General features: G+C 35.1%; 2 protein-coding genes across 2 annotated transcripts; both read right to left on the bottom strand.

Moving 5' to 3' along the window:
- Positions 1-1,175: 1,175 nt before the first annotated feature.
- On the bottom strand, positions 1,176-2,861 carry EAH_00051650 (transcription elongation factor FACT 140 kDa, putative; the record flags this gene model as incomplete). Its single annotated transcript, XM_013391211.1, has 2 exons — positions 1,176-1,413; positions 2,143-2,861. The coding sequence occupies 2 exons, from the start codon at positions 2,859-2,861 to the stop codon at positions 1,176-1,178; spliced, it is 957 nt and encodes a 318-aa protein (XP_013246665.1).
- A 3,292-nt stretch (positions 2,862-6,153) lies between these two features.
- On the bottom strand, positions 6,154-11,404 carry EAH_00051640 (WD-40 repeat protein, putative; the record flags this gene model as incomplete). Its single annotated transcript, XM_013391210.1, has 13 exons — positions 6,154-6,194; positions 6,498-6,656; positions 7,078-7,181; positions 7,309-7,368; positions 7,546-7,615; positions 8,004-8,084; positions 8,309-8,360; positions 8,853-8,993; positions 9,473-9,660; positions 10,114-10,243; positions 10,615-10,767; positions 11,197-11,254; positions 11,373-11,404. 13 exons carry the CDS (start codon positions 11,402-11,404, stop codon positions 6,154-6,156), a joined length of 1,269 nt encoding a protein of 422 aa, XP_013246664.1.
- Between the last annotated feature and the right edge of the window lie 2,416 nt (positions 11,405-13,820).

The following is a 13,820-nucleotide window of genomic DNA, read 5'->3' as shown; positions in this document are numbered from 1 at the left end:
ATCATAATATATAATATAATATAATATAATATAATATAATATAATATAATATAATATAATACAATATAATATAATGTAGTATAATGTAATAATTTGTAATATCAGAAAGAGATAGAGCAAACGGCAGAAAGAAGACAAAAAAAATAAAAAAGAAATTTGGAAAATTAAAATGAAGAAAAACGAACAAAAAGAAATCAGCGAAAATATATAATTAACAACAAACTAACAAAACAAAACAAAACAAAACAAACAAAACAAACAAAACAAACAAACAAACAAACAAACAAACAAAACAAACACAACAAGCAAACAAACAAACAAAATAAAACAAACAAACAAACAAACAAACAAACAAACAAACAAATAAACAAACAAAATAAACAACGAAACAAACAAACAAACAAACAAACAAACAAACAAACAAACAAACAAAACAAAACAAAACAGAACAAACAAACAAATAAACAAACAACGAGCAATGTGTGCATTACCAGTTCAGAATCCATGAGCGTAGCAGTTAGAGGAGACAAAGGAGCGTCTATATTATCATCGGTTTTATTAAATTTTCGGATGAAGGGCAGCACATCGTAGGCTAGGCTCCCAGCTGTCTCTTCAACAGAGCCTCCAACAAAAGAAGCAAAACAAATCGATTGCTGTACACAGACAATGCATGCACATTTACATACATACATACACATGAATTTGAGGTGTATATACACCTCAAATTCATGCATCCATGCATGCATCCATGCATGCATCCATGCATCCATGCATGCATGTGTATAACCAGATGTATATAAAATGCATGCATAGATACATACATATATTCAGGTGTATATACACCTCAAATGCATGCATGCATGCATGCATACACATATTCAGGTGTATATACACCTCAACTGCATGCGCCTATGCATGAATATATCCAGGTGTATATACACCTCATATGCATGTATGCAGCAGCACCAAGAGAAAACTGTAATAAGATCTAGGTCTACTGTTTATCATAAAACAAATACAATAATATAAATGTTTGTTTATATTATAATACTACAAGTGCTGCTTAAGAAGAATATAAAGAAATCAGACAGAAATCTGCAGCTAGTGGCTGCACTTTAGGGTTTAGGGTTTAGGTTGTTTAGGCTGTTTAGGGTTTAGGGTTTAGGGTTTAGGGTTTATATTGTTCTTACATTATCTTCCTTTCCTGTTGCTTCTTTAATAACAGCTTCAATTTCAGAGAGCTGTTTGCTGCAGCTGCTGCTGCGGTCTCTTGTGAATATACGCAGTTGTTTAATCGGTTTAATTTGCTGCAGATGTTCTGCCTTCTTAGCAGAAGTTAAAATTAAAAAGCTTTCAGTAGAACGGACAAAGATAAACAACGTCTCCAGGAACTGAAAGCCTGTCAGCCAAGACCTGTGCATACACCCCAAATAGCAATACTAATATATAATAATATTCAATAAATAATAATTAATAAAGAATAAAGGATAGGTAATAAGTAATAAACAACAAATAAATAATAATTAATAATTAATACACAATAAATAATAATTAGTAATTAGTTTAAAAAGATAAAACAATAATATTTGTGTATGTACATACACTGCAAGCAGCAGCAAGCAGCAACGATAGAAAAACACAAACAAAAAATAAACGATAAAATAAATAAAATAAATAAAAACGACAAACAAAACAAATAACAACAGCCGTAGCAAATCAAGAGAAAGAACCAGCATCACTAGAAATGAAGAGATAAATAAATAATATAAATATATATTTAAATAAATAAATAATATCTGACTCATTAACAAGCTAAAAGATATTAATAAATATACACCGAAACGTCTCTTTCAGTTTTTTTCTTGAGCTGCCTATACACCCCAGCTGTCTCTAAAGCAGAGCTGTCTATACACCTCAGCTGTCTGTCTATACACCTCAGCTGTCTGTCTATACACCTCAGCTGTCTGTCTAAACATAAGAGTTATCTATCTATAGATCTGAGGTGCCTATACACCCCAGATCTCTTCTCTATATACACAATATATATATATATATATACATATATATAATATATAATATATATATATATATACATAATATAATATATATATACACAATATATATATATATATATTGTCTGACTGAATTCTTTCAGCTGCGCTGTCGTCTTCTTCTGCTGCTCTGCCTACGAAGACACAAATAACATCTGCTGCACCCCACACTGCAGCACCGCTGTTAACACCGCTTCCGCTCCAAATAGAGAATAAGCGCTGCAGCTTCGCTTCGACTTCCTTCACGTTCAACGTTACAAGCTGTTGCTGCTGCTGCAGCAGCTGCTGCTGTTGTTGTTGTTGTCGGGGTTGCTGCTGCTGCTGCGATGCTGCTGCTGCTGCTGGTTGTGATGCCGCTGCAGCAGCAGCAGACGGGGAGTCTTCAGCTGTCTTTGTTGTTGTTGCTGCTGCTGCTGCTGCTGCAGTTGGCGAGACAGGCGAATCACCGTCTTGCTTTACTGCAGCAGCAGCAGGAGCTGCTGCTGCTGTTGTTGCTGCTGCTGTTGTGTCTGGTGCATCAGCTTCTCTTTTAGGAGACAACAATGTCTCTTCCTTCTTCACTGCTTGAGGGCTCTTGTCTTCTGGCTGAGAAGCAGCAGCAGCAGCAGTACCAGCAGCAGCAGCAGGAGCTGCTGCATCAGGGGGTGTTGCTGCCTTTACTTCTGCTGCGCTCCCTTGGGTTGAAGCGGGGCTCTGGTTTGCTGCTGCTGCAGGATCCGCAGCAGCAGCAGCATCAGCAGCAGCAGCAGGAGGCGTGCTGTTGCTGCCGCTGTGCGGCTCCTGCTGGGTTGCTGCTGTGTCTACTTCCATTCTAACTTCTTCTTATTGAGTAAAAAAAGAAGACAGGCAAAGAAAAGAAAGACAAGCTCGAAGAATAAGAAGGATAATAATAATAATAATAATATGAATAAGAAGACCGGGGTAAAGCAGCAAAAAAACAGCACCTCTCCACCAACAAACAGCAGCAGCAGCAACAGAAGCAAATAAATTAACCCTCAGTAGCAAGGCAAGAGAAAGAGTTGCTGCAATTAACAATTAAAGCTGCAGAGACACTTCGGCCCCCCATCCCTCGGCAGCCGCTGCTGCTGCTGCTGCTGCTGCCTCGTGTGTATATGCAGCTGTTAAGAGAGAAAAGAGAGAAACATCAAAGTATTTCAAGGTGTATGTACACCTCAATGCACAACAACCAATATTACAGAGATAAACCGACAAACAAAGACATATTCAATCAGAAGAATCTGCAGCAGCAAACCCGAGTGCATGCATCGGTGGCCGGAGGGGGTGTTGCGGTGTATAGGGAGCTGCATTAGAATCTTGTCTAGAGAAGAAAAAGAAATTAAATAATTTATTTCATTTTTTAATATTATTTCTCTTCTTTTTTGTTAGATTAAACGAAGAAAATCTGCTGCTGTTGCCGCAGCAGCGGCGCTCTAACCGCCACCACCTGGTGTTGAGGTGTACATACACTTCAAATACTTTTATTGTTCTTCTTTTCTTTTTATTTATTTTGGATATTTGTTTATATCCCTAAATAAACTCTAACGAAATGTTAGATACCATCATTAAGACTTCTTTAGAAATAAAACACAAAATAAACTCATATCTACACAAGACACACGGTGTATACGCAGCTGTGTAGAGCTGCAGATACACCCGGAGCTGCTGCAGTGTTGACTACGACGAATAAATAAAACACAAAAACAATTTTAAAAATAATATATAATACTAATAGTGTATTCTCATAGTACATTTTATGCGTATGCCTCAACTGTAGCCCCCACCATATAAAATGTAAAGTATATATAAATATATATATATATATATATATATATATATATATATGCATGCATATTGTATGTATATATGCATTCTAAATAAATAGTATATATATACATGTATATATATAAATATAAATATATATGTATATGGATATGTATATATGTAGGCATAATATATATATGAATATATGTAGCATATATTTTGTTCATAATACATAAGGCAGGCATAGCTGGGGCTGAAGGTCGGCTTTATAAATAACCTGCTTATAAATATATCATCTACAAGATATAATATGTATAATCTTAATATATATAATATCTATATATAGATAGTATTGTATATATAATAATACTATATAATATATATATATATATATAATATATATATATATACATATATATAATATATATACATATATATATATATTGGGTACTATTTAGTCAATATGTATTAATTACAGTAGATACGTATAGTATATATAGCAGATATACATTGTATATAATTTATATATTATATATATAATATCGTATTTATAGTATATATATAATACAGGACAGAATATATATAATAATCACTCTGTCTTTTTCTAGGGGTACCCGCCGGACTCACGCGGTGTATGCTCAACTGCACTAGCAATAATAATAATTATTATTATTATTATTCGTATTAATATTATATATATAATTGTATTTATACATATTAATGAATAAAGAAGAAGTTTGTTTCTTCAAAGACCCGAAGATGCACCAGCGCCTTCTTCAGGTGTACGTACACCGTACACCAAATCGAAGTGCATATATTACCTCCACAGTTGCAAGTGTATATACACCTAGTATATTACATATATATATATATATATATGTATATATATATATACAAAGTGTACATTTAAGGGGTGCATCTATACATCAGGTGTACATACACCTGTATATACACCAGGTGTATATACACCAGCTGTATATACACCAGGTGTATATACACCTCAAAAAAGATATAAAAGGATAGCCTTCCCGCCAACTACGGGGACAAAGCTGCGTATACACCTGAAGTACTCCTTTTGAACCCCATGAAAAGCCAAGGGTTAATAGAGTTTAGGGTTTAGGGTTTAGGGTTTGAGAACATTAAGACAGCCATCGAAACCCCAAGACACAACCACATTATTGCTCGGGTGGTGCGCCAAGCCTATCACGTCTTGTTCGTGGATCTGAAAACAAACAGATAAATAAATAAATTAATAAATTAATAAATTAATAAATTAATAAATTAAATAAATAATTAATGAGACGAAACAGAGCATAAATTAGTTAGTAAATAGGAAAAAGAATATATTAATTAATTAGCAAAGCAAAACAAAACCACGAACAAACAAACAAAAACAAACAAATAAAGCAGATAACAGCAACACCACAAACAAATGACAAAAAAAACATAAAAACAAACAAACAAACAAAAACAAAGAAAACAGCCAAAGCCAAAGCAGCAAAACATATCACCGAAAACCGCAAAAAATAAAAACAGAAAAATAAAATGAATAAATAAATAAAACAAAATAAAACAAAATAAAACAAAATAAATAAAACAAATAAATAAATAAAATAAACAAATAATCTAACCTTCATAACATGCTGCAGTTTGCCGGTAGTGTTAGCAAAGCAGTAGAGAGAGTTGTCTTCGCCCGCACACATTACCCACTCAGCTCGAGGAGAGACTAAATAACAAGGCAGCAGCAACAGCAGCAGCAGCAGCAGCAGCAGCAACAGCAGCAGCAGCAGCAGCAGCAGCAACAGCAGCAGAAGGAAGAGCAAGAGAAGAAAGAGAAGCAGCAGTAGCGGTGGCGGAAGAAGCAGCAGCAGCGGCGAAGCAACAGAAGTAGTAGTAGTAGTAGTAGTAGTAGCAGCAGCAGCAGCAGCAAAACAGCAGCAGCAGCAGCAAAACAGCAGCAGCAGCAGCAACAAACACACAAATACAGAAGATGAAGGAAGAAGTAGTCAAACATAAATAAACAAACCATATGCAAACAAAAACCCTAAACCCTAACCCTTACCCCCTAAACCCTAAACCCTAAACCCTAAACCCCAAACCCCGAAGTCTAAACCCAAAACCATCTACAACAAACACAAAATCTACAAGCCCAAACTCTAAACCCTAAACCCTACACCCCAAACCCCAAGCCTTAAACCCCAAACCCTAAACCCTAAACCCTAAACCCTAAACCCTAAACCCTAAACCCTCACTGCATGCAGCGACGAAGTCTCCTCCTTGTTTTTTTCCGGAGGTCCAACTTTTAATTGTTTTCCCAGCGAAGTTCATCAAAGTGATTGAATTACTCTTCGTGCAGACGTACATCAAATCCGCACCCACGTTCTGCACGCAAACCCTAAACCCTATATAACCCTAAATAACCCTAAACCCTAAACCCTAAACCCTAAATAACCCTATATAACCCTATATAACCCTAAATAACCCTAAATAATCCTATATAACCCTAAACCATAAACCCTAAATAACGCTAAACCCTGAGGTCCATAGACGAAATCACAACGGGAAAATCAAACCCTAAACCCTAAACCCTAAACCCTAAACCCTAAACCCTAAAGCACCCCGACCGTTGAACAGGTATGCAGTAAAGCGTAACCCTAAACCCTCAATCTCCTGTAAAACCCGCACCCCTGTTGATGAAAACCCTTACTCGAGGAGCTAAAATAATAGACATAACAGAGGGTAAGCACTGAGCTGTCTGCATGTGCGCCGGTACAGGAGGTGTAAATGTCTGCAGACAATCTTGAGTTTTAGAATCCCATATCTTTATTTTACCGTCCGCACTCCCTGCAAACAAACCCTCAAAACCCTAAACCCTAAACCCTAATTATCATCGTCAAAAACCCTAATTTTCATCGTCAGAAACCCTAATTATCATCATCAATAACCCTAGTAATAACCATAATTAAAACCCTGATAATAAACCCTATTGAAAACCCTAATAAAAACCCTAATGAAAACCCTAATGAAAACCCTAAACCTTAAACCCTCAATAACCCTAATAATAACCCTAATAAAAACCCTAAATAACAATATATATAAACACAAATGATTAACAGCAAACAACAAACAATAAACAAGAGATACAAGAAAGACAAATCCAGATGCACATGCAAAAAATATTAGGGTTTAGAAATTACGGTTATTTAAAGGTACTTGGGGATAATTAGGGTTTAGGGTTTAGGGTTTAGGGTTTAGGGTTTAGAACCTGTAATGATACGGGTATTATCCGGTAAATACAGCGCGCAGTTAACAAACGTCAAATGACCTCGAAACTCCTTCAAAGTCTTCCCAGCCTTTAAACCGTGGATCCTAAACACCAAACCCTAAACCCTAAACCCTAAACCCTAAACCCTAAACCCTAAACCCTAAATAGCCCTAAGCCCTAAACCCTAAACCCTAAACCCTAAATAACCCCGAAAGATGACGCCTCAATGACCCTAGATAACCCCAAATACGGCACTCCTTCAAAGGCTTCCCAGCCTTTAATCCGTGGATCCTAAAAACCCTAAACGCTAAACCCTAAACCCTAAACAACCCTAAACCCTACACGACCCTAAACGACCCTAAATAACCCTAAACCCTTAAACCCGTAAACACCTAAATAACCCTAAACATCCCTAAATAACCCTAAACACGCCTAAACCCTAAACCCTAAACCCTAAACCCTCCCCACCTCGCAGTGGTATCGAAGGAGCCCGTGAGGATGTGGGTGTTGTCTTTGCTAAACGTAATGGAGGCAATGGCTGCAGGCAAGAAAATAATAAAAATAAATAAATAAATAAATAAATAAATATAAATAAATAAATGATTAGACAATTAAAATGGAAGATGTCAGCAGAAGTCGTCCGTGCGTAGTATGACATCCAAAAAGATACCCCATCAACAACTACAAACCCTAAACCCTAAACCCTAAACCCTAAACCCTAAACCCTAAACCCTAAACCCTAGAGCTTGCGATGTCTGCATAAACGAATAAAGGGAACATCTTCATTGCTTGCTGGAAGAAGCAAACACAAATTCTCAGCTCGCAGTTTAAGGCATGTTGAGGTTAATTAGGGTTTAGGGTTTACTAACTAGGGTTTAGGGTTTATTAGGGTTTAGGGTTTATTAGGGTTTAGGGTTTTGACAAACCTGCATCATGAGCCTTGTCTATTTTTTTAATGCATTGCCCCGTCGCCACCAACCAAACCTTCAGCTGTCCTGTTTGACTTCCTGCAGCAAACCGCTAAACCCTAAACCCTAAACCCTAAATAACCCTACATAACCCTAAACCCTAGGCCCTGAGCAATGAGTAGTGAAGCACACGAGGGTTTAGGGTTTAGGGTTTAGAACCTGTTGCAAGGGCTTCGCTGTCACGACTGAATGCAATCGCAACCACCGCCGTCTCGTGCATCATCAGATTATTCTGCGGAAACACTAAACTCTAAACCCTAGACCTTCTCTTGCATCTTCAGAGACGGTGGCTAAGGAGCCCTTCTCCCTCAAACCCTAAACCCTAAACCCTAAACCCTAAACCCTAAACCCTAAACCCTAAACCCTAAACCCTAGACGGGTGAATTTGAAGCCCCGCCGAAGCCTGCGCTGTCTTCCCTTTTTAATTTTCACATCCGAGTGTAAGCCACCCTAAACCCTAAATAATATTTAACAACCCTACCAAACCCTAATTAAAATACCCTACATCAATAACCCTAAAAACCCTCAAACTCTAAACCCTAAACCCTAAACCCTAAAGCCCTAGCCCTAAACCCTCATTAAAACCCTAAACCCTAGCCCTAAACCCTCATTAAAACCCTAAAACCCTAACTGCAAACCCTGATTAAAACCCTAAAACCCTAACTGCAAACCCTGGTTAAAGGCCTAAAACCCTAGCCCTAAACCCTCTTTCAAAACCCTTAAAAGCCCAACCATAAACCCTGATAGAAACCCTAAAACCCTAACCGTAAACCCTAAACCCTAAACCCTAAACCCTAGAAAAGTCACCTCTCTTTGATACTTCAGATCTTTGTTTAGAGCGCCCAGCTGCCAATCCCAAATTTCAATAAAACCATCGATGGAGCCGCTAGCTAAATATCGACCGTCGGGCGAAAACGCTGCGCACTCGGGGTGACTCTTGTTCGTGAACTGCACGCAAACCCTAAACCCTAAACCCTAAACCCTAAACCCTAAACCCTAAACCCTAAATAACAATGCATATCAATAACCCTAAATTACACAAAAAAATACACGCAAAACAATATGCAAGGAGTTAAGATGCCACTCCAACAGCTAAGCAACATCAAACCCTAAACCCTAAACCCTAAACCCTAAACCCTAAGCATGGTCACGGGCTTGGAGATAAAATGAAGAAGGGGGCGAGCAAGTAGGCGAAAGAAGCACTTTTGCTCTTACTCTGCTTCGATCTGCAACAAGGGTTTATTAGGGTTTATTAGGGTTTATGTATTGGGGTTTATTAGGGTTTATAGGGTTTACTATAGTTTGTTTATTCGGGTGTATTAGGGTTTACTGATTGGGCTTAGAAGGGTTTATGATTAACTAGGGTTTATGAATAACTAGGGTTTATGACTAATAAGGGTTTATGCCTAATAAGGGTTTATGATTACGCGAATGCTTTTAGCGACATCTTGAGGGTAAAGCTCTTTTGCTTCCTTCGGCCTTCTTGTTGCATTTGAATAAAGATTAAACTCTGACGTTGGAGGTAATATGCCTTTATGCTTTTGATAATTCAACGCCATGCCGATTAAAGAAAGAAGCCGCGAAGAAGGGACACAGTCAAGGCCCAGAGCAAGAGCTGCATGTACACCCCAATTCAAACAACAAGCTCATCATCAATCATACTTCTATATTCAACATATTCGTCTTATTAAGCATATCTTCATGCTCTAAGAGTTTATATCTTCATATCAACTCCTAAACCCTTCAGATGCCTCTCATAGTCTACGTGCTTAACGCGCATACACGACAAGCTAGGGTTTAGGGTTTAGGGTTTAGGGTTTGGCTGCACTTGTTCGCTTTCCTCTGTTTTCTTTGCTTGTTATACTGATGGCTTTTTAAGATTATTTAGGGTTTAGGGTTTAGGGTTAGTGTACGGGCTTAGAGTTTAGATATCTCTGCAGGTATTAGGACTTAGGATTTAGGATTTAGGGTTTAGGGTTTAGGGTTTAGGGTTTGCCTTGGGCTAGAGCTGCTCTTCTTTTTTCTTTTGGAGTTCCTTGATAAACTTCTCTAGCATCAAAGAAAGGACGGTTGGCCAGCGTATCTAATCGTTTAAAATGCTCAGGGTTTTGCTGACGAAGCTGCTGCAGCACTGCTGTTTCTCTCAGCAGCAGCCTCGCTAACTCTGTCTCTCTTAGTTCTAGCATTTCATAGAACACCTAAAAAAACAAACAAAATATAAATATATAAATATATATATATAGATAAATATAAATATATATATTAATTAAAATATATAAACATCAAAGGGAGATATATATACAAACAACAACACACGATGTAAATACATAAATCGGAGAAGAAAAACCCTCAAAAGATATAAATAATAATAATAATAATAAATAGATAAACAAACAAACAATTTAATAAAACAAAACAAATAAATAAATAAATATGTAAATAAATAGACGTAATTATACTTCCAGCGCATATTGAATAAAACTAAAAAATTAATTAAAAGACAGGGCAAGAGAAATAAGGAGAAGTAAGAAAACAATAGAATGAAGATATTGAGGTGTATATGCAGCACCTGCTCATACAGCTGCTGCTGCGTCTCTTCTGATAAACTTGTTGTTGCTGTTACTCTTAATACTTCATCCCAACGGCCGTGATGCACATCTCGCACAAATTTATCGACACTCTCAACTGAATTCAAACAAACCCCGCTCTCTTCCTGTAACATCTGCAGAGACACCCCAAACACACATATATACAAATATATTATATATAATTTGTATATATATATATATATATATATATAAAGATATATATATACATATATATATGCATGCATATATATTGTATATTATATATATGTGCATCTCTCTGTATATATATATATATGTAGATATATATCTTTATACACAGATATATAATGATATATATCAAGATATATCTATATAAATATATATATGTATTTGTGAAAAGGTACTTATACTCGCCAAGTACACACATACACAGATATACAGACAAAAAGTTGTATATACACCCCACTGCAAACCTTTAAAGCAACAGAAGCAACAACGCCTACGTGGATGTATAATTAATTAAGTAGTTAATCAATTAATTAATTAATTAATTAATTTATATTTAAATTCTTTTATTATTTCACCTGTACAGTTCTGGGGAGATTGCTCTCCGCGAGGAATTGAAGAATAAGCCGGATGACACTGCAAGCGCAAAAACCCTAAACCCTAAACCCTAAACCCTAAACCCTCAATTCTAAACCCTAAATCCAAGACCCTGTGTGCATCTGGAGGTTGTTGCTTGGGGTGTACAGGCACCTACTCTGCTGATTCAATTTCGACGTTCTGCGACATTTTGTTGTATTATTTTATTTTTTTCAGTTTATTTCTTCTGCTTTCCCCGTCTTCGTTATTATTCAGGAGTTATAATCGGCGCTCCTGTATGAAGCGAGATCCATGTGCGGTGTACAGGCAGCTGGAGACGTGTTTAAGAAGCAAAACGAGAAAAAATGAAGGGAAAGCTGCGGATACACCCCGTTGAGAATACTATAGAAAAGAGGCGGAAGAAGAAAAAGGAGAAAACCCTAAAATGCGCAGTTGTTCGGGTGTATAGGCAGCTCCTGGGGTGTACAGGCAGCTTCTGAGGTGAATAAGCAGCTGTTTATTGTTCAGGTGTATAGGCAGCTGTTGGGGTATTCAGGGAGTGTTAGGTGTATAGGGAGGTCTTTCAAGAGCCCTGTTTGAGTATTTTAATAAATTAAATGAAAAAAGAATATGAAAAAGATATTTAAAGAAAAACAAACAGAAAATAAACAATAATATGCGTCAGGGTAGTTGAACGCGCGGCTCCCCCGGCGTTTAATCTGTCGTTCTTGCCGACTGTAAAAAAGAAGAATCCCTAAAATTAAATTAAATAAATTAAATAAATTAAATAAATAAATAAATTGAATTCAAAAAAAGTCAAACCAATTAAACAGCAGCAACCGCTTAGAGGCCTATGCATGCGCTGGACCCCTGGTGAAGCTGGGGCTTTGTATTTGTTTGTTCAAACAGATAATTTATTCAGTATCCTTTTTCGCATTATTTTTGTTTATTTCTGCATTTAATGCTCATTAACATCTTTAGAGGTGTTTATTCTTCTGTTCGCTGCTTGGGAGCGTCTATATATATCTATATATATATATACATGCATGCGTATGAGGCCCTTCCCTATACAACTGCATGCATACAGTATTTGTTTGCTTTAGCCTATAATAAATTTATTTATATATATGTTTATATATAACTAATCGAATTAATTTAAAAGGATTATGCTGGCTTTGCCTTGTCCAGCACTCTATGAAGATGCAGCAATAATAATAATAATAATAATAATTATCTAATCTCAACATAACCCTCTAATAGACAGCAAACGACTAAAAAGAATAAAAAAAGAAACTTAAAAATATATATATTTCACGCTTTGTTTCTCCCTCAGTATTTAATAACGCCGATTGCATTGCAGTGCGACCTATGAAAACTTCTTCAAAAAATAATTATAATTTTCTTTGCCCTTAAACAACGCCCTATATACATATATATACATATATATATATATATACATATATATATATGCTTGTGTGTATATATGAGTATAGATATACTCATATACATATATATATATATATATACATATATATATAATACATATAACATATGCCTACATATACATATGCAAATATATATATATATATATACATATATATATATATATATGCGTGTACACATATGTTTATATATATATATATATATGTAATAGAAAAGGCCCTGGTGTTGGTGGGAGGAGAGTTTGTCAGGTCTGTGGGCTCTATTAAAATGCATGCACAGCTGCTGTGAAAACTTTAAAACAATTTTATTTTATTTTCTCTTTATACACATCAACAGACGTCTTTAAAATAAATATATTAATTACTATCTTCATTCGCATCCTGCAGTCTTTGTCTGCATTTATATTATTAATAATAATTTTATATATCTCTGTATACTTTCTTATCTCTAATAATATCAATAGATATAAATGTAAACACTTAAACATAACAGCAAAGTATAAAAGAATAATATTATTATTAATGCTTTATATCTATATATATATATATATATATATATACATATATGTATATACATATATATATATAAATGCTTATATTATAATGAAGATATATAATGATGAGACACCAGACTTGTCTTCTTAAATTAAACTTCTACAGCTCCTATCTTATCTTTATCTTATCTTATCTTTATCTTTATCTTTATCTTTATCTTTATTTTATCTTATCTTATCTATCTCATCTAAGTTTGTTAACTGTAGATATTTACTGCAGTAGAAACGCCTAACGGGCTTATCGCAGAAGTTTAATTAAAATAAATTAAATTAAATTAAATTAAATTAAATAAATAAATAAATAAATAAATAAATAAATAAATCTGTGCCTCTTTCGACATAAGTAGAAGGAAGATGCTGAATACTCTTAATACCACTGCAAATAATAATAATAATAATACTAATAATAATTATAAAATTAACAAGAATAATACTAATAATAATAATAAAATTAATAATAATAATATATGATAGTTATAATAAGATAATAATAATAATAAGAATGAGCAAAGCAGCAACAACAGTAATATTGATAATAACAATTATATAATAAAAATAATAATAATAATAATAATAATAATAATAGATAATGCTAATAATAAAAGTAATATAGTATAATAATAATAATAA

This window comes from Eimeria acervulina, genomic scaffold (assembly GCF_000499425.1).
Source record: "Eimeria acervulina Houghton genomic scaffold, Eah_scaff898, whole genome shotgun sequence".
Classification (NCBI taxonomy): domain Eukaryota; phylum Apicomplexa; class Conoidasida; order Eucoccidiorida; family Eimeriidae; genus Eimeria; species Eimeria acervulina.
The sequence above is the reverse complement of the archived record's forward strand: the minus strand, read 5'-3'. Positions and strand labels throughout refer to the sequence as shown.